General features: G+C 38.2%; 1 protein-coding gene across 5 annotated transcripts in view; it reads right to left on the bottom strand.

The window, feature by feature from the left end:
- The window catches only part of DMD (dystrophin), a 4,487,195-nt gene that overhangs the window by 809,251 nt on the left and 3,652,139 nt on the right, over positions 1-25,805 (bottom strand). For all 5 annotated transcript variants that reach the window (XM_053707599.1, XM_053707595.1, XM_053707596.1 and 2 more), the window contains one exon: positions 25,144-25,412. In XM_053707599.1, the coding sequence (XP_053563574.1) occupies positions 25,144-25,412 (269 nt within the window). The remainder of the gene's footprint in view (positions 1-25,143; positions 25,413-25,805) is intronic.

Genomic DNA, 25,805 nt, shown 5'->3' with positions numbered 1-25,805 from the left:
AAACAACTGTTTGTTAAACAAACATGTTTATTGAAAAGATAACAACCCTTTCTTGGAACATCTTTAAATTATATTGACATAATTTTAATATACAAATTGAAGGCAGTCTAAACATTTACTGATAACAATAAACTCACACTCTTCCTTTAAAAGGTCTAAGAGGAAATACATGAAATAAAATGTTTAACCATTGCATGTTTGACTAATTATGTAATTCTCACTTCAGTCAGTGTCTATGCTCATGAAAAACAATTGTATAGGTAGTAAAATACAGTATATTTATATTTTTCATGGGTTGCAATTGCAGCTTTTTCAGTTGGGTAGATACAATGAACTAAGGTTTGTTAGAAACAGGCTGATAGATAAATCTATTTGCTAGCTATTAGCTCTGGACCTCAACTGCATCCTACTGATTAAATTATGTTCTTCAGAGTTATTTTGCACTGTTTTTCTGGCTGTTAATACATTCAGTATCATTGATTTAAACAAGTAGTTCTCATAGTCCAAAGATGGACTATGCATATGAAGAACATTTGAAACGTGAAAATGTTTTTTTTTTGTTCTTTTAATTAAAGCAGTTTATTTTTTTGCTGAAATTCATATTTTATTTAACTGATAATGATGCTCCCATGAAGCATATAAAAATATATGTGTGTGTATGAAACTAGAGAAAAAGTCAATAAAAAGATATGTTATGTCTTTCAAAACATAGTATAGATAAAATGAATGGCTCATAGAATATTGCAAATCTGCATATATTTTTAGGTTTTTTTAACGATCATTAAGAGACCCACACAATATAACAAAGCACTTGTTAAGAGAAGTAGGGCAACTTAATTCAGATTGATTATGGACTTTGATGGAGACAGCTGGAGTTCAGATAAAACTAACACCGATCTTATATACACTTCAAAGCATGCTAAGCAGTTGTCTGAAACAATTATTTTCTGATACTTTCTACAGAAGCCTAAACCACTGTGGGATTAAACAGTGGCATTTTCTATCGCTCTATTTATACTAGCAGATGCTTATTCCGATATGCAGAGGGACACAGATTCTCAGCCCTATTCTTGTAGCTGATATGCAACCATCTGTACAGATAAAAGTACTTTTGTGTCTTTCAGAAGTTCTTCACTTCATTTTGACTCTGTTGTTCTTTCTTTACCAAACCTAAAACCTGTAGTTTTAGTCTTTTAATGTTTGTTAAGAACAGCATTTTTATCTGAAGATGTGGGAACTCAATTTTTTCACGGATAAGGTTTTTAATTGTATATAAGCTGTAGGCACCTACTACTATAGATATCATTACTAAACTTATGGACGATGAACATGCTGTAGTACATAAAAATCTTCAGTATCTAATACTGTGTACAAGATTTCCTTTTAAACATTTCCAAGCTTTTGATCTCTTAATCTTCTTCTTTTCCACTAGTCAAGTTTCTAAACTCCATTTTATTTTAGCTGTCAGTTATGGATTATTCTCTTAAACCATAAGGTTTGTTGAATTTATAATGTATTTTAACTTATAGTAGAAAGAGGCAGGCACTACTCGGGGGTTAAAAAACAAGCGGTAGTTTATTGATAGATATAAGCCATACAAAAAAAGCCAATAGGCTTAAAAAGAACACCAACAGCAAACAAGCAGATAGATGGACACAGAGGGACAGACGGCCTGACGCGTTTTGCGCCCCCTAGTGGTGCTTAATCGTAGGCTGAGTTGATGAAGACAAGACAACCCTTATATTCACAAGGAAATTAACCCTACCGTCACCAACATAAAATTAAAAATAAAACTTATGTAATCTCTAATGCATTTCAGACTGTGACAATTGAATGAATGAAGAGAAACAAATTATGCCACTTTACAATATTACCATAAATCTAGAACTAATGTAAATGCTGGAAAAGATAGATAGAAATAATATTAGTAATGATAATAGCCATTAGTTGTTAAATAATGACTTTAAAGAAATAATCTTAATTTATAATAACTAAAGTACTCCAGACGAATCACAGAATGATATGGGGGCAAACGAAGGATTAATTAATAAATTAGTCTTCAGGCTCATTATAAGAATAATCAGTATAATACATAACTTAGAGAGAAAAATTATATCAGTCAGTACATGTGTGTAGGTGAAGTATGTCTAGGTGTCAATAAAGAAATTGATGTCACATTCCTTATTCATACCATGTGGTATTCTAGTATGTAATTTTAAAATCCAGTAAAGTTATTTTCTGTCAAGAAGTTTACTTTTATTCCCACCCCTTGGGGGTTGAGTATGACTCTATCAATAACTTGTATTGACATATCCGCTATGTGACTAAAGTGTTGGTAGTTAAAGTGATTTGCTACAGCAGAATCTACAAAATAATTTTTGACATCCCTAATGTGCTCACTATGTCTTGTTCTTGCCTCACGTGACGTTTTCCCTAAGTATTGGCTATTACACAGGTTGCAGGTAAGTAAGTAGACCACGTAGAAGGTTCTACAGTTAGCATAGAAATCTATTAAGTAAGTTTTATTATCATAGGATGAAGTAAAACTATTTCCAACTATTAAATTTGTGCAAGTGGTACATTGCCTACCACCGCACTTAAAATTACCTTTCTTTGAAAGCCAACAAGTGGGGTTTTGATGGTTTTTTGTTGTGACCATACTGGGAGATAGGGATCTGGCTAGAGTTTTCGGCTTTCTTGAGACAAATCTACAGTTATCAATCAGAGGTTTTAAAATTGGATCGCCCATTAATAAATGAAGATGTTTTTTAAGTATATTGACTATACTCGTATATTGTGGTGAATACTCAGTAGAGAATACCACAGAATCCCCTGATACATGTCTTTCAGAACCATGTCTCTTTTTTAGCCTGTAGTTATTAATTTTAACATGCTGTCTACATTTTTCCAAGTCATTAGGATTGTATCCTCTATTAATGAGTCTATTTTTTAGCTCTAAGGATTGTTCATCATAAATATTATCAGACTTGGTATTCCTACGTAGCCTGATAAATTGGCCCTTTGGAATGGCTCTAATTAAGTGGCTTGGATGCTGGGAGGCAGCATGTAAAATTGTGTTTCCAGCAGTACTCTTTCTGTAAGTTTTTGTCATGATCATGTCCCCAGTGGTGTACAGCGTAAGATCCAAAAAATTAATCTCCTTTGCATTCATTTCGCCTGTAAATTTCAGACCCAGTTCATTAGTACTGAAATATAATAGCATATTGTTTAAGAGATTTGGATCCTTATCGCTGCGCACCACTAGGAGCAGGTCATCTATATATCTGACGAAGAGCTCTATCCGCTCAGACCAGGGGTTAGTGGGGGAGTAAACATACATTAGCTCCCACCATGAAACAAAAATATTGGCAAAGGCAGGGGCAAATTTTGCCCCCATAGGCGCCCCCCTCGTCTGCAGATAGAACTCTCCGTCAAAAGAAAAAAAGTTATGTGTCAATAAAAATCTCAAAACATCACCCACATACAGTCTGACTGTGTTATCTAGCTTGCCCTGCCTTTCCAAGAAAAAATCAACTGCCTTGATACCAAGATGCTGGGGTATGCTGCAAGGTAATCCTAGGTATCTGACTCACAAAAACAAAATGGATGAGGCACTTAGAACGTGTGATCAGGATCAAGCCACCAGAAAGGGAAATAAATTTAACAGAGATAAGGAGGATTATGACCAGAATAAAGTTTATAATTGGATGATCATTCACCAACAACATTGTTTAAATAAAAATAAGTTTAATAAGTTAAGGAATAAGAAACAACAACTTAAACAACAAGGCACCTCCAATACAGAACCAAAGTAAATTCTTAAAAAGAAGGACACTAAAAGGGTTGCTTTTAGCAACTCAGAGGGTGAATCCTCTGATTCTGAAGCTAATACTACCCGCCAGTTCATTCTCCTCTGTTTCATCTCTATGCTCCTCTTCACCCTCTTCTTCTCACTCCTCTTCTCCACCCTCATGTGTTTTTTACAGAAACCCTCGAAGGAGGCAGTGAGCCTGGAAGTGCGCCCAAAGACAAGGAGCATAAAAGAAAAAGGAAAAGAAGACGCAGAAGATGGAGAAAAGGAAGGGGGAAAACGAAACAAGAAGCAGAAAAAGGGACATTAATAAATGAAATGGAGCATGTATCCTCCAATGATATTAGTATTTTTAATATATCCCAATATAGTCTATCTAAAGAGGAACATGCCATTCTCTCAAAAGGTTTAGGCTTTGCCCCTACTAACAAGTTTTCTAGTTTCAGTACTTTATTGGACATTAATAAATTCATCCGCAAACTAGCTTTGAAACGCTTCTTTGCACTAACTGATAGAGGGGTGGAAAATGAATCTGAAGAGGCAGAGATCTTCGAGTCTGGTAACACACATGCTGCATGCTCTGTACATTTACCTTTTCAAGATGCATGTGCTGTTGCCACACTCGAGGACCTCTATAACCCTGATGTAAACCATAATGGTGATGTACCCCTTAATGCACTGAAACATCCAAAAAAGAACAGTTCTTACCCTGTTAACTTCAGGGGCCCAATAGTAAATGCATATCAAAAGGCAGTCCAAGAGGACATATTTAAAATTTGAACAAGATGTGGAAACCAGGATTTTTGGGAATGCTGCCACCCCTAATCTGAATCAAGCGGAACTCTTAGCCCTTAAGCATCTAAGGGAAAATAAAGATATTGTTATTAGGAATTCAGATAAGGGTGGCAGCATAGTAGTAATGGATAAGGTTTTTTACCTTCAAGAAGCTAACAGGCAACTGTCAGACTCCACTGTCTATCGCAAACTTCCTGGTAACCCTACCTCCATGTTCAAAAAGGAACTATCTAGACTAATAGAGGATGGTGTCATCCTAGGTGTTTTCTCTGCTAAGGATTCGGAATCTCTGATACCAGATCACCCTATCATTCCAATATTCCATCATGTACCAAAGATCCATAAGAGTGCCACCTGTCCACCTGGTAGGCCAATTGTGGCTGGGATTGGGTCTCTTTTAGAGCCACTTGGAGAATGGATGGATAGTATCCTTCAGCCTATTGCTATGACACAACTAAGCTATTTAAAGGATACTTCCCATCTCCTAGCCACATTGGATACTATCAGGTGGAGGGAGGACTTGTGTTGGATAACTGCTGATATTATGTCCCTCTACACCAGCATACCCCAGCATCTTGGTATCAAGGCAGTTGATTTTTTCTTGGAAAGGCAGGGCAAGCTAGATAACACAGTCAGACTGTATGTGGTTGATGTTTTGAGATTTTTATTGACACATAACTTTTTTTCTTTTGATGGAGAGTTCTATCTGCAGACGAGGGGGACGGCTATGGGGGCAAAATTTGCCCCTGCCTTTGCCAATATTTTTGTTGCATGGTGGGAGCTAATGTATGTTTACTCCCCCACTAACCCCTGGTCTGAGCGGATAGAGCTCTTCGTCAGATATATAGATGACCTGCTCCTAGTGGTGCGCAGCGATAAGGATCCAAATCTCTTAAACAATATGCTATTATATTTCAGTACTAATGAACTGGGTCTGAAATTTACAGGCGAAATGAATGCAAAGGAGATTAATTTTTTGGATCTTACGCTGTACACCACTGGGGACATGATCATGACAAAACTTACAGAAAGAGTACTGCTGGAAACACAATTTTACATGCTGCCTCCCAGCATCCAAGCCACTTAATTAGAGCCATTCCAAAGGGCCAATTTATCAGGCTACGTAGGAATGCCAAGTCTGATAATATTTATGATGAACAATTCTTAGAGCTAAAAAATAGACTCATTAATAGAGGATACAATCCTAATGACTTGGAAAAATGTAGACAGCATGTTAAAATTAATAACTACAGGCTAAAAAATAGAAATGGTTCTGAAAGACATGTATCAGGGGATTCTGTGGTATTCTCTACTGAGTATGCACCACAATATACGAGTATAGTCAATATACTTAAAGAACATCTTCATTTATTAATGGGCGATCCAATTTTAAAACCTCTGATTGATAACTGTAGATTTGTCTCAAGAAAGCCAAAAACTCTAGCCAGAACCCTATCTCCCAGTATGGTCACAACAAAAAACCATCAAAATCCCACTTGTTGGCTTTCAAAGAAAGGTAATTTTAAGTGCGGTGGTAGGCAATGTACCACTTGCACAAATTTAATAGTTGGAAATAGTTTTACTTCATCCTATGATAATAAAACTTACTTAATAGATTTCTATGCTAACTGTAGAACCTCCTATGTGGTCTACTTACTTACCTGCAACCTGTGTAATAGCCAATACGTAGGGAAAACGTCACGTGAGGCAAGAACAAGACATAGTGAGCACATTAGGGATGTCAAAAATTATTTTGTAGATTCTGCTGTAGCAAATCACTTTAACTACCAACACTTTAGTCACATAGCGGATATGTCAATACAAGTTATTGATAGAGTCATACTCCCCCCAAGGGGTGAGAATAAAAGTAAACTTCTTGACAGAAAATAACTTTACTGGATTTTAAAATTACATACTAGAATACCACATGGTATGAATAAGGAATGTGACATCAATTTTTTTATTGACACCTAGACATACTTCACCTACACACATGTACTGACTGATATAATTTTTCTCTCTAAGTTATGTATTATACTGATTATTCTTATAATGAGTCTGAAGACTAATTTATTCATTAATCCTTCTTTTGCCCCCATATCATTCTGTGATTCGTCTGGAGTACTTTAGTTATTATAAATTAAGATTATTTCTTTAAAGTCATTATTTAACAACTAATGGCTATTATCATTACTAATATTATTTCTATCTATCTTTTCCAGCATTTACATAAGTTCTAGATTTATGGTAATATTGTAAGGTGGCATAGTTTGTTTCTCTTCATTCATTCAATTGTCACAGTCTCAAATGCATTAGAGATTACATAAGTTTTAGTTTTAATTTTATGTTGGTGAGGGTAGGGTTAATTTCCTTGTGTATATAAGGGTTGTCTTGTCTTCATCAATTCAGCCTATGATTAAGCGCCACTATGGGGCGCAAAACGCGTCAGGCCGTCTGTCCCTCTGTGTCCATCTATCTGCTTGTTTGCTGTTGGTGTTCTTTTTAAGCCTATTTGCTTTTTTGTATGGCTTATATCTATCAATAAACTACCGCTTGTTTTTTAACCCCCGAGTAGTGCCTGCCTCTTTCTACTGCATTACTTATCTTGGGCCTGATCTCCCTGGCTACGGCACTCCGGAGTAGCTGTTTCACTATTGGATGACCCTGTGGTCCACCCGCAGTTCCGGTTCCGGATCAGTGCAGCCGCACGCCGTATATTCCTTTCTATTTTAACTTATAGTTATAAGAAAAACCTCTACCAAACACAAAATCTATGTGTCCCATTTCATAATGTGACTGCCATCATATGCCTACTAAAGAATATAGGACTGAAAACTTTAACCCCTAAGTGACCAGATCATTTTTCAATTTCCTTACCCTTAAGGACCAGGGCTATTTTTACATTTCTGCGGTGTTTGCGTTTAACTGTAATTTTCCTCTTACTCATTTACTGTACCCACGCATATTATATACAGTTTTCTCTCCATTAAGTTGACTTTTCTAAAGATACCATTATTTTCATCATATCATATAATTTACTATAAAAAATTATAAAATATGATGAAAAAATGGAACAAAACACACTTTTTTTTCTAACTTTGACCCCAAAATCTGTTACACATCTAAAACCACCAAAAAACACCCATGCTAAATAGTTTCAAAATTTTGTCCTGAGTTTAGAAATACACAATGTTTACATGTTATTTGCTTTTTTTGCAAGTTATACGGCAATAAGTACAAGTAGCACATTGCTATTTCCAAACCATTTTTTTTTCTTCAAAATTAGCGATAGTTACATTGGAACACTGATATCTGTCAGGAATCCCTGAATAACCCTTCACATGTATATGTTTTTTTTTACTAGACAAACCAAAGTATTGATCTAGGCTCATTTTGGTATATTTCATGCCACCATTTCACCACCAAATGCAATCAAATAAAAAAAATCGCTAACTTTTTCACAAACTTTAGGTTTCTCACTGAAATTATTTACAAACAGCTTGGGCAATTATGGCACAAATGGTTGTAAATGCTTCTCTGGGATCACCTTTGTTCAGAAATAGCAGACATTTATGGCTTTGGCATTACTTTTTGGTAATTAGAAGGCCGCTAAAAGCCGCTGCGCACCACACTATTATTATGCCCAGCAGTGAAGGGGTTAATTAGGTAACTTGTAGGGAGCTTGTAGGGTTAATTGTAGCTTTAGTGTAGTGTAGTAGACAACCCAAAGTATTGATCTAGGCCCATTTTAGTATACTTCATGCCACCATTTCACCGCCAAATGCGATCAAATAAAAAAAATTGTTAACTTCTTCACTAACTTTAGGTTTCTCACTGAAATTATTTACAAACAGCTTGTGCAATTATGGCATAAATGGTTGTAAATGCTTTTCTGGGATCCCCTTTGTTCAGAAATAGCAGACATATATGGCTTTGGCGTTACTTTTTGGTAATTAGAAGGGCGCTAAATGCCGCTGCGCACCACACTTGTATTATGCCCAGCAGCGAAGGGGTTAATTAGGTAGATTGTAGAGAACTTGTAGGGTTAATTTTAGCTTTAGTGTAGAGATCAGCCTCCCACCTGATTCCTCTCTGACCCCTCTCAAATAGCTCTCTTCCCTCCCCCATCCCACAATTGTCACTGCCATTTTAAGTACTGGCAGAAAGTCTGCCAGTACTAAAATAAAAGCCTTTTTGTTTAGCAGTATATATATAAATAGTTTCTGCAGTGTAAGTTCCACCCTAACCCCCCAACCTTCACAATCCCCCCAAACAGTATCCCTTTAACCTCCCCCCTCTTCCTATTTGTGGCCATCTTAGTTATTGGCAGCTGTTTGTCAGTACCCAGTTTCTAATAACATTTGCTAATTTTTTGTTTTATAATTTTTTTTACCCCATTTTTTTCCGTAGTGTAGCTGCCCCCCCCCCTCAATACCCTACCCTCTCTCAGATCCCTTTACCAACAATTATTCCTCCCTCCCTCTCCCTCCTACCCCTAAGGCATTGCGTGCTGTGTAGCTGTCTCGCATGCGCACTCCTGCCCCCCCTCGGTGCACTCCCGGAACAGCAGCCGGAACTACTCCAGCAATGGGCCACCCACCCACCTCCCTGCTATGGCTCCCACCCACCAACGATCTGCACCATTGCTGGCCAATGCAGAGAGGGCCACAGAGTGGCTCTATCTATAATGATGGGTAAAATATTGAGGCATTACTGCAATACCTTGAAAGTGGCTGGAAGCAACTTGAAACCCCTGAGGACAGACTGGGTATGTACTTGGTCATTAAGTGACAGTTTTTGAAGGATGTACCCTGTACGTCCTTGGTCATTAAGGAGGTTAAATAAATAAAATTAAAAAATATAAATCAATAAATGGTAAAAGGCATATGATTGTGTCTTTGCAACATAATGTATGAATTAGGTATAATAAATACATTTCAGTTGTATTCCCTTAGTAATAAGTCTCTGTTCTTTACAGTTGAACTTTACAGTCTTACTAACTTGTGTTTTTTTATTGAGATGTCATTATTTCCTCAGTGAGTGTACTCTGGGATATGTTCTATTTGCTAAAGGAATTATTGCTTCTCTCTAGGGGCCTAATATTCAAAACCTCGCAACTCAGTTATTATATATTCTGAGAAGTCTCGTCATTACGGTGAGGCACTTAAAGGGACAGTCTAGGCCAAAATCAACTTTCAAGATTCAGAGAGAGCATGTAATTTTAAACAATTTTCCAATTTAGTTTTATCACCAATTTAGTGTTGTTCTCTTGGTATTCTTAGTTGAAAGCTTAACCTAGGAGGTTCATATGCTAATTTCTTAGACCTTGAAGGCCACCTCTTTTCAGAATGCATTTTAACAGTTTTTCACCACTAGAGGGTGTTAGTTCACGTATTTCATATAGATAACACTGTGCTCGTGCACGTGAAGTTATCTGGGAGCAGGCACTGACTGGCTAAACTGCAAGTCTGTCAAAAGAACTGAAATAAAGGGGCAGTTTGCAGAGGCTTAGATACAAGATAATCACAGAGGTTAAAAGTATATTAATATAACTGTGTTGGTTATGCAAAACTGGGGAATGGGTAATAAAGGGATTATCTATCTTTTAATACAATAAAAATTCTGGTGTAGACTGTCCCTTTAAACATTTTTTTTAGAAACACAAATTTTAACTTGAGACAAGTTTATGTTGCTATGTAGAGTTTTTTTTATGTGAAAAAGAGACTCCAACATTACAATACAAGGTCTAAAAAAAATCCAAAACCTTTTGCGTTATTTCTCTCCATGCCGGCAAGGTTATGAATGTCAGGCCATAGATTATCACCAACCCTCACCAGATCCTGCCTACTGTGCTTCTGTTACATTTAAAGACACTCACACGCTTACAAAGGCATCTCTCTTTAGTTCCAACCTCTACTATTATAGTCCATTTACTTGTAAATCACATTTGTTATCAGATCCTGATATCTCCTATATTCAGAAATATTTAGTAGTTGCTCACCTTTTCTTTTCCATGCACATTTATTAGCATACTTACATTCTGCCTCTGTGCTCAATGGCAGTGTTTCTGTGCTCAACGGCAGTGTTCTCTACGCTTCATAAAAAATGTAATACATTTTATACATAGCACTGCTGTTATTCCCACCTCCCACTTGTCAAGTGTGCTGCCATCTTGAATTTTAGCTTTCACTGCATTCCAGTGTTGAAGTGTTTGCACGTGCGCAACATCTCTCCTTCAGATACCTGCGGTGTCACTTAGGTTGCAAAAAGGCAATAATTGTATTCTTTAATGTCCCTTTTTATTATTGTCACTTTCTCTTCTTTGTGATATATCCTGTGTAGCTATATGTAAAATAATGGTGCTACTTTAACCACATATAATAATATGACTACCACTTATAATAATAGAATGAGAAATAATAATATTCATATAAACTCTAAATGGTAAATGTTTAAATCTTACTGAAAAAATGGCTAGGACAATGTATTTTCAGATGGTTAAGTCCATTTTGAAATTTCAAAAACCATATACCAGAGTTATAACTTTGTCTTTATGTTTTAGCACTCTACTTTGGCAGTGGCTTAGTGGCCTATACTAATTGCTATAATTCTTAGAAACAGGGTAGAGTATGCACCACAGGTATAGCTTTTACAGTTTATAGGATCATATATTTTACCTGTAATTCCACAATTTCTTTGTAGGTTGAATCTATCAATATTACAGAAATAATAGCAACAATAATGTCAATCATCTGCACAATTTAAAGAGTATAATTGTATATAACGTACATTAATAAACATATGTGTATTATAAAGCTGTTCTTTAATTCTGTTATTACATAAATATAGTTTGTGATTGTAGAGTTCCTTGAAATGTTACTGTTCCCATGTGCAGTTTTAGAATCAGTGACGTGCAGTGAGGTCAGAGGCTGGTGAGGCACTAGATATTATACGCCGGAGAAACACATGTACAGAGGGCCGCAAGTACCCCCAACAGGGCAGGTTTAAATGATAGCTGAACCAGTGCACAGGTGACATAATCAGGTGATGGGTGAGAGCAAGTTAGTAACCAATGAGTTACTGATCAGCTGATTACTTCACCTGTGCACTGATTCAGCTATAATGAAAACCTGGCCTGTTGGGGGTACTTGAAGAGCATTGTTGAGAAACACTGCACTAAAGCTCACATACTCTGCTCACTGACACCCACACACACTCTGCTCACATACACACTCACACACACTCTGCTCACATACACACTCACACAATTCTGTGACACAGTGCCAGTTACTAAGCAATTAGAATGATACACAATCTCTTCTCTACTCAATACTGTATTGTAAAAATACAAATAATTTACCATACAAGTTTTACACAAAGGACAAGTTATCAATACTGCCAACACAGCTGCTGCAATATGGTGTTCAAGAAATGCACGTGCACATCCCACTTAGGTATGCTCTTCAACAAAGGACACCAAAGAATACCAAAAGAATGAAGTACATAATAATAAAAATAATATGGAAAGTTTATTTATTTATTTTTTGTGTGCAATTTCTATCTGAATGATGGAAATGTAATTATGACTTTCATGTTCCTTTCAAAAAACTAATTTAATTTGATGACATGGGGCCAGTAACAGTTGATGCTAATTCTCAAAATATAAATAACTAGAAAAGTCTATTAAAATAGCATGCTCTACCTCAATCATGAAAGTTTAATTTTAAATGTCTCCCTTTGACTATGTGCTTAACCAGTTACTTTACAGTGGCATTATTTCTAAAAACATTTAACTGCAATAATTACATATATTTTTTTTAAATGACTCATTATCTCCTTTTTATTAATATAAACTTGTATAAAAGCAGCACATATTAAAAACACAATGCAACAGCTTTCAATTGATTTGTGAATTACAAGTTAACAGCAGTCTTTAAATAAATGGAGACACAGAGAAAAATAAAAATAGATACTGCATCCTCTGACTGAACAGACATAACATATATGTGTACCTAATTAAATCAAATAACCATGAAAAAGGGAGGCTTAGCAATATTCAATGTTAAAAACTTTAATTTAAATAATGTGGACACTGCACAATTAACTTCAAACTCTGGGTTTTAAATTATGGATTTAAATTTGAATTGACCCTTTGACTTCCTGTCAGTATTGGGTTATGCTCACTTACTGCCCCCCCTGTTAATGAGCTGTATCTGAACACAATTTGTGAATCACAAGAGATGTAGAATACTACTTTACTCTTCTGCTTGGTGTCATCTGTTCTTAGGTTACCTCAGCTTCCAGTTGTGTCACATGACCCTGCTCACTGCATCCTCCTTCTGATTAATCTATATATCCTTCAATTGCTAGGAGGCATCAAGAGGGGTGCCTCCTATTGGTCCCAATTTTTGCTGCTAATATATTGACAGAACACAGGTGGCGCTGCAGCACAGCTTTTCCTTTAACCCATGTTCTGCACTGGAAAGAAGCGTTCCTGTACCTACCTCTCCATAGCATTACATGGGGGGAAAAACAAAATGTATGCTTACCTGATAAATTTATTTCTCTTGTGGTGTATCCAGTCCATGGATCATCCATTACTTGTGGGATATTCTCTTTCCCAACAGGAAGCTGCAAGAGGATCACCCACAGCAGAGCTGTCTATATAGCTCCTCCTCTAACTGCCACTACCAGTCATTCGACCAAAGACAAGCAAGAGAAAGGAGAAAACATAGGGTGCAGTGGTGACTGTAGTTTAAAAATAAAACACACCTGCCTTAAAATGACAGGGTGGGCCGTGGACTGGATACACCACAAGAGAAATAAATTTATCAGGCAAGCATAAATTTTGTTTTCTCTTGTAAGGTGTATCCAGTCCACGGATCATCAATTACTTGTGGGATACCAATAAAAAAGCTATAGGACACGGATGAAGGGAGGGACAAGGCAGGTGCTTAAACGGAAGGCACCACTGCCTGCAAAACCTTTCTCCCAAAAATAGCCTCCGAAGAAGCAAAAGTATCAAATTTATAGAATTTTGAAAAAGTATGAAGCGAAGACCAAGTCACCGCCTTACAAATCTGTTCAACAGAAGCCTCATTCTTAAAAGCCCATGTGGAAGCTACCGCTCTAGTAGAATGAGCTGTAATCCTTTCAGGAGGCTGCTGGCCAGCAGTCTCATAAGCTAAGCGTATTATACTCCTTAGCCAAAAAGAAAGAGAAGTTGCCGAAGCCTTTTGGCCTCTCCTCTGTCCAGAGTAGACAACAAACAATGCAGATGTTTGACGAAAATCTTTAGTAGCTTGTAAATAAAACTTTAAAGCACGAAACACGTCAAGATTGTGTAAAAGACATTCCTTCTTTGAAGAAGGATTAGGACACAGTGACGGTACAACAATATCCTGATTGATATTTTTATTAGATACCACCTTAGGTAGAAAACCAGGTTTGGTACGTAACACTACCTTATCGGAATGAAAAATGAGATAAGGAGAATCACATTGTAAAGCAGATAACTCCGAAACTCTTTGAGCCGAGGAGATAGCTACAAAAACAAAACTTTCCAAGATAAGAGCTTAATATCTATGGAATGCAAAGGTTCAAACGGAACCCCTTGAAGAACCTTAAGAACTAAATTTAAACTCCAAGGCGGAGCAACAGGTTTAAACACAGGCTTAATTCTGACTAAAGCCTGACAAAACGCCTGCACGTCTGGAACCTCAGCCAGCTGTTTGTGCAAAAGAATAGACAGATCAGAAATCTGTCCCTTTAAGGAACTTGCTGACAAACCCTTCTCCAATCCATCTTGGAGAAAAGATAATATCCTAGGAATCCTGACCTTACTCCATGAGTAACCCTTGGATTCACACCAGTGAAGATATTTACACCATATCTTATGATAGATTTTCCTGGTGACAGGCTTTTGCACCTGTATTAAGGTACCAATGACCGACTCGGAGAAACCACGCTTTGATAAAATCAAGCGTTCAATCTCCAAGCAGTCAGCCGCAGAGAAATTAGATTTGGATGGTTGAAAGGACCCTGAAGTAGAAGGTCCTGCCTTAGAGGCAGAGTCCATGGTGGAAAGGATGACATGTCCACCAGATCTGCATACCAAGTCCTGCGTGGCCACGCAGGTGCTATCAAAATCACTGATGCTCTCTCCTGCTTGACCTTGGCAATCACGAGGGAGCAGAGGAAACTGTGGAAACACATAAGCCAGGTTGAAGGACCAAGGCGCTGCTAGAGCATCTATCAGCGCTGCCTTGGGATCCCTGGACCTGAATCCGTAACAAGGAAGCTTGGAATTCTGGCGAGACGCCATGAGATCCAGTTCTGGTTTGCCCCAACGTTGAATCAACTTTGCAAACACCTCCGGATGGAGCTCCCACTCCCCCAGATGAAAAGTCTGTCGACTTAGAAAATCCGCCTCCCAGTTCTCTACTCCTGGGATATGGATAGCTGATAGGTGGCAAGAGTGAATCTCTGCCCAACTAATTATATTTAAAACCTCCAACATCACTAGGGAACTCCTTGTTCCCCCTTGATGGTTTATGTAAGCTACAGTCGTGATGTTGTCCGACTGAAATCTGATGAACCTCACTGCCGCTAGCTGAGGCCAAGCCTGAAGAGCATTGAATATCGCTCTTAGTTCCAGAATGTTTATCGGAAGGAGAGCCTCCTCCTGAGTCCATGACCCCTGAGCCTTCAGAGAGTTCCAGACTGCCCCCCAGCCCAGAAGGCTGGCACCTGTTGTTACTATTGTCCAATCTGGCCTGCGGAAGGTCATACCTTTGGACAGATGGACTCGAGATAGCCACCAGAGAAGAGAATCCCTGGTCTCTTGATCCAGATTTAGTAGAGGGGACAAATCTGTGTAATCCCCATTCCACTGACTGAGCATGCAGAGTTGCAGCAGTCTGAGATATAGGCAGGCAAACGGCACTATGTCCATTGCTGCTACCATTAATCCGATTACTTCCATACACTGAGCCACCGAAGGGCGAGAAGTAGAATAAAGAACACGGCAGGAATTTAGAAGTTTTGACAACCTGGCCTCTGTCAGGTAAATCCTCATTTCTACAGAATCTATCAGAGTTCCCAGGAAGGAAACTCTTGTGAGAGGGGATAGAGAACTCTTCTTTTCGTTCACTTTCCACCCATGAGACCTCAGGAATGCCAGAACAATGTCCATATGGGACTTGGCAATTTGGAAATTCGACTCCTGTATCAGAATGTCGTCTAAGTAAGGGGCTACTGCTATGCCCCGCGGCCTTAGGACCACCAGAAGTGACCCCAGAACCTTCGTAAAGATTCTTGGTGCCGTAGCTAACCCAAAGGGAAGAGCCACAAACTGGTAATGCCTGTCTAGGAATGCGAACCTGAGAAACCGATGATGATCTTTGTGTATCGGAATGTGAAGATAAGCATCCTTTAAGTCCACAGTAGTCATGTATTGACCCTCCTGGATCATAGGTAGGATGGTTCGAATAGTCTCCATCTTGAAAGATGGGACCCTGAGAAATTTGTTTAGGATCTTGAGATCTAAGATTGGTCTGAAGGTTCCCTCTTTCTTGGGAACCACAAATATATTTGAATAGAATCCTTGCCCCTGTTCCTCCTTTGGAACTGGGTGGATCACTCCCATTACTAGGAGGTCTTGAACACAATGTAAGAATGCCTCTCTATTTATCTGGTCTGCAGATAATTGTGAAAGGTGAAATCTTCCTTTTGGGGAAGAAGCTTTGAAGTCCAGAAGATATCCCTGGGACACAATTTCCAATGCCCAGGGATCCTGGACGTCTCTTGCCCAAACCTGGGTGAAGAGAGAAAGTCTGCCCCCTACTAGATCCTTTACCGGATCGGGGGGCAATCTTTCATGCTGTCTTAGAGGCAGCAGCAGGCTTCTTAGCCTGTTTACCTTTGTTCCAAGCCTGGTTAGGTCTCCAGACCGGCTTGGACTGGGCAAAATTTCCCTCTTGTTTGGTATTAGAGGAAGATGATGCCGCGCTCGTCTTAAAGTTTCGAAAGGCACGAAAATTAGTTTGTTTGGTGCTTAATTTGTTAGACCTATCCTGAGGAAGGGCATGACCTTTTCTTCCAGTAATATCAGAAATGATCTCCTTCAGTCCAGGCCCTAATAGGGTCTGCCCCTTGAAGGGAATATTGAGAAGCTTAGACTTTGAAGTAACGTCAGCTGACCAGGATTTAAGCCATAGCGCCCTACGTGCCTGAATAGCAAAACCTGAGTTCTTAGCCGTTAGTTTAGTTAAATGAATAATGGCGTCAGAAACAAATGAATTGGCTAGCTTAAGCGCTTTAAGCTTGTCAAGTATATCATCCAATGGAGTTTCTACCTGTAAGGCCTCTTCCAGAGACTCAAACCAGAAGGCCGCAGCAGCAATGCATGCAAGAGGCTGGAGAATAAAACCTTGTTGAATAAACATTTTCTTAAGGTAACCCTCTAACTTTTTATCCATTGGATCTAGGAAAGCACAACTGTCCTCGACGGGGATAGTTGTACGCTTAGCTAGGGTAGAAACTGCTCCCTCCACTTTAGGGACCGTTTGCCATAAGTCCCGTGTAGTGGCATCTATTGGAAACATTTTCTTAAAAATAGGAGGGGGAGAGAACGGTACACCTGGTCTATCCCATTCCTTAGTAATAATTTCTGAAAACCTCTTAGGTATTGGAAAAACATCAGTGTAAACAGGCACTGCATAGTATTTATCCAATCTACACAATTTCTCTGTCACTATAATGGTGTCACAGTCATCCAGAGTAGCTAAAACCTCCCTGAGCAACACGCGGAGGTGTTCAAGCTTAAATTTAAATGTTGAAATATCAGAATCAGGTTGAAGCATCTTCCCTGAGTCAAAAAAATCACCCACAGAAAGAAGCTCTCCTGCCTCAGCTTCTGCATATTGTGAGGGGATATCAGACATAGCTACTAAAGCGTCAGAGAGCTCTGTATTTTTTTCTAGTCCCAGAGCTGTCTCGCTTTCCTTGTAACCCTGGTAGTTTGGACAATACCGCTGTAAGGGTATGATCCATAACTGCCGCCATGTCTTGTAAAGTAAACGCCATGGGCGCGCTAGATGTACTTGGCGCCTCTTGAGCGGGAGTCCCTTGAGCGGGAGTCAAAGGTTCTGACACGTGGGGCGAGTTAGTTGGCATAACTTCCCCCTTGTCAGTTTCCTCTGGTGATAAATCTTTTAAAGAGAGAATATGATCTTTATAACTTAAAGTAAAATCAGTACATTTGGTACACATTCTAAGATGGGGTTCCACAATGGCTTCTAAACTGACGGCTAGATTTAGAGTTTTGTCGGTAAGGACCCGCGTAGCTAACGCTGGCTTTTTTCTGGCCGCACCATAAAAATAACTCTGGTATTGAGAGTCCAAAGAAAGGCTGCGTTAGGCTCCAAAAAAGGAGCATAGAGCATATTTAACGCAACTGCAACTCTCGATACCAGAGTTGCTTACGGACGCGGCCAGCCTCAAAAACGTGCTCGTGCACGATTCCCCCATAGGAAACAATGGGGCTGTTTGAGCTGAAAAAAAAAATAACACCTGCAAAAAAGCCGCGTTCAGCTCCTAACGCAGCACCATTGTTTCCTATGGGGAAACACTTCCTACGTCTGCACCTAACACTCTAACATTTACCCCGAGTCTAAACACCCCTAACCTTACACTTATTAACCCCTATTCTGCCGCCCCCGCTATTGCTGACCCCTGCATATTATTATTAACCACTAATCTGCCGCTCCGTAAACTGCCGCTACTTACATTATCCCTATGTACCCCTAATCTGCTGCCCCTAACACCGCCGACCCCTATATTATATTTATTAACCCCTAATCTGCCCCCCTCAATGTCTCCTCCACCTGCCTACACCTATTAACCCCTAATCTGCCGAGCGGACCTGAGCGCTACTATAAAAAAGTTATTAACCCCTAATCCGCCTCACTAACCCTATAATAAATAGTATTAACCCCTAATCTGCCCTCCCTAACATCGCCGACACCTAACTTCAATTATTAACCCCTAATCTGCCGACTGGAGCTCACCGCTATTCTAATAAATGTATTAACCCCTAAAGCTAAGTCTAACCCTAACACTAACAACCCCCTAAGTTAAATATAATTTGAATCTAACGAAATTTATTAACTCTTATTAAATAAATTATTCCTATTTAAAGATAAATACTTACCTGTAAAATAAACCCTAATATAGTTACAATATAAATTATAATTATATTATAGCTATTTTAGGATTAATATTTATTTTACAGGTAACTTTGTAATTATTTTAACCAGGTACAATAGCTATTAAATAGTTAAGAACTATTTAATAGCTAAAATAGTTAAAATAATTACAAATATACCTATAAAATAAATCCTAACCTAAGTTACAATTAAACCTAACACTACACTATCAATAAATTAATTAAATAAAATACCTATAATTATCTACAATTAAACCTAACACTACACTATCAATAAATAAATTAAATACAATTCCTACAAATAAATACAATGAAATAAACTAACTAAAGTACAAAAAATAAAAAAGAACTAAGTTACAAAAAATAAAAAAATATTTACAAACATTAGAAATATATTACAACAATTTTAAACTAATTACACCTACTCTAAGCCCCCTAATAAAATAACAAAGCCCCCCAAAATAAAAAAATGCCCTAACCTATTCTAAATTACTAAAGTTCAAAGCTCTTTTACCTTACCAGCCCTGAACAGGGCCCTTTGCGGGGCATGCCCCAAGAAGTTCAGCTCTTTTGCCTGTAAAAAAAAACATACCCCCCCCCAACATTACAACCCACCACCCACATACCCCTAATCTAACCCAAACCCCCCTTAAATAAACCTAACACTAAGCCCCTGAAGATCTCCCTACCTTGAGTCGTCTTCACCCAGCCGAGCCAAATTCTTCATCCAAGCGGAGCAAAAAGAGGTCCTCCATCCAGTAGAAGTCTTCATCCAAGCGGGGCAGAAGAGGTCTTCCATCCGATTGAAGTCTTCATCCAAGAGGCATCTTCTATCGTCATCCATCCGGAGTGGAGCGGCAGCATCCTGAAGACCTCCGACGCGGAACATCCATCCTGGCCGACGACTGAATGACAAATGACGGTTCCTTTAAATGACGTCATCCAAGATGGCGTCCCTCGAATTCCGATTGGCTGATAGGATTCTATCAGCCAATCGGAATTAAGGTAGGAAAAATCTGATTGGCTGATTGAATCAGCCAATCAGATTGAGCTCGCATTCTATTGGCTGATCGGAACAGCCAATAGAATGTGAGCTCAATCTGATTGGCTGATTGGATCAGCCAATCGGATTGAACTTGATTCTGATTGGCTGATTCCATCAGCCAATCAGAATATTCCTACCTTAATTCCGATTGGCTGATAGAATCCTATCAGCCAATCGGAATTCGAGGGACGCCATCTTGGATGACGTCATTTAAAGGAACCGTTTTTCGTCGTTCAGTCGTCGGCCAGGATGGATGTTCCACGTCGGAGGTCTTCAGGATGCTGCCGCTCCACTCCGGATGGATGACGATAGAAGATGCCTCTTGGATGAAGACTTCAATCGGATGGAAGACCTCTTCTGCCCCGCTTGGATGAAGACTTCTACCGGATGGAGGACCTCTTCTTGCTCCGCTTGGATGAAGAATTTGGCTCGGCTGGGGGAAGATGACTCAAGCTAGGGAGATCTTCAGGGGCTTAGTGTTAGGTTTATTTAAGGGGGGTTTGGGTTAGTTTAGGGGTATGTGGGTGGTGGGTTGTAATGTTGGGGGGGGGTATTGTATGTTTTTTTTTACAGGCAAAAGAGCTGAACTTCTTGGGGCATGCCCCGCAAAGGGCCCTGTTCAGGGCTGGTAAGGTAAAAGAGCTTTGAACTTTAGTAATTTAGAATAGGGTAGGGCATTTTTTTATTTGGGGGGGGCTTTGTTATTTTATTAGGGGGCTTACAGTAGGTGTAATTAGTTTAAAATTGTTGTAATATATTTCTAATGTTTGTAAATATTTTTTTATTTTTTGAAACTTAGTTCTTTTTTATTTTTTGTACTTTAGTTAGTTTATTTCATTGTATTTATTTGTAGGAATTGTATTTAATTTATTTATTGATAGTGTAGTGTTAGGTTTAATTGTAGATAATTATATGTATTTTATTTAATTAATTTATTAATAGTGTAGTGTTAGGTTTAATTGTAACTTAGGTTAGGATTTATTTTACAGGTATATTTGTAATTATTTTATCTATTTTAGCTATTAAATAGTTCTTAACTATTTAATAGCTATTGTACCTGGTTAAAATAATTACAAAGTTACCTGTAAAATAAATATTAATCCTAAAATAGCTATAATATAATTATAATTTATATTGTAGCTATATTAGGGTTTATTTTACAGGTAAGTATTTATCTTTAAATAGGAATAATTTATTTAATAAGAGTTAATAAATTTCGTTAGATTCAAATTATATTTAATTTAGGGGGGTGTTAGTGTTAGGGTTAGACTTAGCTTTAGGGGTTAATACATTTATTAGAATAGCGGTGAGCTCCAGTCGGCAGATTAGGGGTTAATAATTGAAGTTATGTGTCGGCGATGTTAGGGAGGGCAGATTAGGGGTTAATACTATTTATTATAGGGTTAGTGAGGTGGATTAGGGGTTAATAACTTTATTATAGTAGCGCTCAGGTCCGCTCGGCAGATTAGGGGTTAATAAGTGTAGGCAGGTGGAGGCGACATTGAGGGGGGCAGATTAGGGGTTAATAAATATAAAATAGGGGTCGGCGGTGTTAGGGGCAGTTAGAAAAATCCCATTGAAAAGATAGGATACGCAATTGACGTAAGGGGATCTGCGGTATGGAAAAGTCACGGCTGAAAAGTGAGCGTTAGACCCTTTTTTGAGTGACTCCAAATACCGGAGGTAGCCTAAAACCAGCGTTAGGAGCCTCTAACGCTGGTTTTCACGGCTACCGCCAAACTCCAAATCTAGGCCATAATGAACAAGGAGTTTCCTCTATGTCAGACATGTTTAAACAGACTAGCAATGAGACCAGCAAGCTTGGAAAACACTTTGATAAATGTAAACTTGCAAAAAATAAAAACGGTACTGTGCCTTTAAGAGAAACAAATTTTGTCAGAAATTGAAAAACAGTGATAAAAAGCAGTAAATCTTACAAAATTTTTACAGTGTGTATAATAGACTAACAGATCATTGCACCCACTTGCAAATGAATGATTAACCCCTTAGTTTCAAAACCGGATCAAAAAAACGACATAAACATTTTTCAACAGTCACAACAAACTGCCACAGCTCTGCTGTGACCCTACCTGCCCATATAACGACTTTGAAAGGCACAAAAACACTTTAAAGAGGTCCTAAGTGTTCAGGTGACTCCTTCAGGGAAACTGGATGTCTCAAGCTGCAAAATCTAATGCGCATTTAGGCGTGAAAATAGGCCCCTCCCAACCTGTATCCACAGTGAGAGGGCCTAACAAAACTATCCCTAGGCAAAATCTAGCCAGCCATGTGGAAAAAAACTGGGCCCCAATAAAGTTTTATCACCAATATGTGTAAAAAAACATTTAAACACTTCCAGCAAACGTTTTATTTTTCAGTAATGTGAGAAAGTAATAAGAATATTACCTTTTACAGCAAGCATGATACTAGTCGTTATTAAATCACTGTAATCAGGCTTACCTTAAATAAATCCGGTATTAACAGCATTTTCTAGCATATTCATTTCTCTAGAAAAATTTAAACTGCACATACCTCATAGCAGGAGACCCTGCATGCGATTCCCCCAGCTGAAGTTACCTCTCTCTTCAGTTATGTGAGAACAGCAATGGATCTTAGTTGCAACCTGCTAAGATCATCAAAGACCACAGGCAGACTCTTCTTCTACTTTCTGCCTGAGGCTAAAATAGTACAACTCCGGTACCATTTGAAAATAACAAACTTTTGATTGAAGATAAACTAAATAAAAACACCACATCTCTCTAGCTACTTCCTTTCTTGTCGAGAGCTGCAAGAGAATGACTGGTAGTAGCAGTTAGAGGAGGAGCTATATAGACAGCTCTGCTGTGGGTGATCCTCTTGCAGCTTCCTGTTGGGAAGGAGAATATCCCACAAGTAATGGATGTTCTGTGGACTGGATACACCTTACAAGAGAAATATTTTTTTTTGGACTTTTTTTTTTGTTTTAATTAAAATTTAATTAAGCTTTGGCCACATATGGCAGGGCAGGCACCGCCTCCCCTGCCTCCTAGGAGTGCACTTCCCCTGTTTAGAATATTAGAGCAAATTCATCATAATTATAATATACAGTAAACTTAATCCTTCAGGAGTAGATTTTTTAATTATCAGTTTTCTGAAGCATTTATTTTACGTTTTCATCTTTTTTTTTACTTTTGTGACTATACCATCAAATAATTGTGTTAAAGGGATAGTAAACCCACATTGTTTCTTTCATGATTCAGATAGAGCATGCAATTTTAAGCAACTTTCCAATTTACTCCTATTATCATTTTTTCTTCGTTCTCTTTATATCTTTATTTGAAAAAGCAGGAATAAAAGCTTAAGGCCAACATTTAAGAAGCCCCGGGCAGACAAGGCTTGCTCCAGTGAAACTGTCCGCTTGGTATACGTTGCCCGCATTTATCATTGCGCCAGCAGTCGGACTTGTCTTGGGTGATTTTGGTCCACCAACTTAGAATTGCTGTGTAGGTTAGGAAGCAGCGGTCTAATGACTGCTGCTTCTTAACTATCGACTGCAGGCTCGCTTATGCAAGCCTGCACCAAAGCTACATAAAGCTGCATCTCATAGCTTTATGAATTTCACTCTAAGAGTCAGCCCATTTTTGGTTCAGCACCCTGGGTAGCGCTTGATGATTGGTGGCTACATTTACCCACCAATCAGCAAGAGCTACCCAGGTGCTGAAACAAAAATGGTCTGGCTCCTAAGCTTAACATTCCTGCTTTTCAAATAAAGATGTCAAGAGTACGAAGAAAAATTGATAATAGCAGTAAATTAGAAAGTTGCTTAAAATTGCATGCTCTATCTGAATCACAAAATAAAACATTTGGGTTTACTATACCTTTACTATATCATGTTAACAATGTAGATTTTTGCAAATATTATTATCTGTATATATATATATATATATATAATTCAGAAGTGTGTTGGTGTTAAGGAAAATAGCTTTAAATAAAGCCATACTGGATGATTTCTATGTACACTACTTGCTTAGAATGGCTTTACCGATGTCAATGATACAATGATGGATTAATTATTTAGTGATAGAAAATGTCCCTTATAAGTGTGTAGATGTGAAGTATGTAGTTTTACAAAATGCAGTCACTGGTGTCACAGAACCATACTGTCTGCCAAATGTGTTCACTGACGTATTTGTCTAATCAATTTTCTTAGCTGATGTTAATTCAGAGCCAGTGAGCTGAGAAAAAAACAAGCTGTATTTTTTGGGCTGCAGACATTTCCAATGAACTGTAATCAACAACCAGCATTTCCATTTAGTTACATATAAACTGTACATATACCCTTTATAAAACATGCATGCATTTCCTGGATCTAGATACCCTTTGGCTATCAGTAAAATAAAAGGGTGGCACTGTCTAGCTGTAATATGACCTTGCATACATTGTGTTTATTTTTATAATGTTCTGTGGTTTATTTGGATTCCATCTCCTTCAAAAATTACTGTTGAGTGTGTGGCGCATGGTCAGACTTCTTGGGGGGGGGGGGAAGGAACTGGCAGTAGTTCTTCTGTGGTCCATGACCTAGTTTCTATTGCTGTTGTAAACTGTGTTAACCACGTGTTAAAGACTAATTCAGTTATTTTATTTTACCGCCAGTTTACTCAATTTACAACAGCAATGAAAACTAGGTCTACATAAGTGCGGATTTCTGTCTTTTTGTTCAGCTTTTGTCGTTTCCACAAAAGAATATATTGTATTGCAGAAATATTAATTCATATATTAATGTTTTTACCAGCAGAACATCTCATCTTGCACTGCTTTACTCTATCTTCCCTTAATCAGCTTCAATTGATTTACTCTCTGTTCAACTAAATGAGTTACAGACAATTTTCAGGATGCATCAACAGCAATTTAAACTCTTACAGGTTCCTCATAGCCTTTATCAGAAGATGAAGGAAAATTATATCTGATGAAGATAATCAAATGTATATCTAAGAGAATATTTTTAAATGTACATATGTTTATATATATACAGTTGTTTATATGATGAATATTTTTTGTAGTTTAATTACCCTGTTGTTATGGATATTGGAGCTTCACTGTCCACTAATGGATACTTCAGCTATGTCCATAAATGTCTTTCCTGTTAGAGTCAAATTAATATTAAATGTAAACAGCCTACAATGTTCTTTTATGTCATATCTCTCTATACACTTTTAAAAGCATAATCATTTATAACGTGCATGAAAACTGTAATCTCTCATAAAGACAATGTACATGGAAACATACCTTGACTTTTCCTATGTGATCTTGAAGAGAATCAATTAACAAATCTCCTACTGGTTGCCAGGAGCCCTTCATGATTTCTGCTTGATGCAGTTTATGATCTAGTTCATCCATTGCTTCCTGGAGCTCCTGAAGTCTTTCAAGTGCTTCATCTAATTTGTTCTGCCATTCTGTAGAGTGTTGGTTCAACTTGTCCCACTCTGTTTTTACCTCGTCCACTTGTTTTTGCAGAATCCTGCTAACATTTTTAGTCTGTTCCTCTGTGTGTGGTTCTACAGTTTTAAAATAAAAAATAGATATTAGTTTTACTGGGGCTTCAATGTGTTACCATAAAATGAAATACTCTCATTAAAATGTCAATAACAATCATTATGCCGTCAAAACCAGCGTTAGAGGCTCCTAACGCTGGTTTTTACCGCCCTCTGGTATTTGGAGTCAGTCATTAAAGGGTCTAACGCTCACTTTCCAGCCGCAACTTTTCCATACCGCAGATCCCCTTACGTCAATTGCGTATCCTATCTTTTCAATGGAATCTTTCTAACTCCGGTATTTAGAGTCGTGGCTGAAGTGAGCGTTAGAAATCTAATGACAAAACTCCAGCCGCAGAAAAAACTCAGTAGTTAAGAGCTTTCTGGGCTAACGCCGGTTTAAAAAGCTCTTAACTA

This window comes from Bombina bombina, chromosome 3, assembly GCF_027579735.1.
Source record: "Bombina bombina isolate aBomBom1 chromosome 3, aBomBom1.pri, whole genome shotgun sequence".
Classification (NCBI taxonomy): domain Eukaryota; kingdom Metazoa; phylum Chordata; class Amphibia; order Anura; family Bombinatoridae; genus Bombina; species Bombina bombina.
Note: the sequence above shows the minus strand (reverse complement) of the source record. Positions and strands in the feature narration are given on the sequence as shown.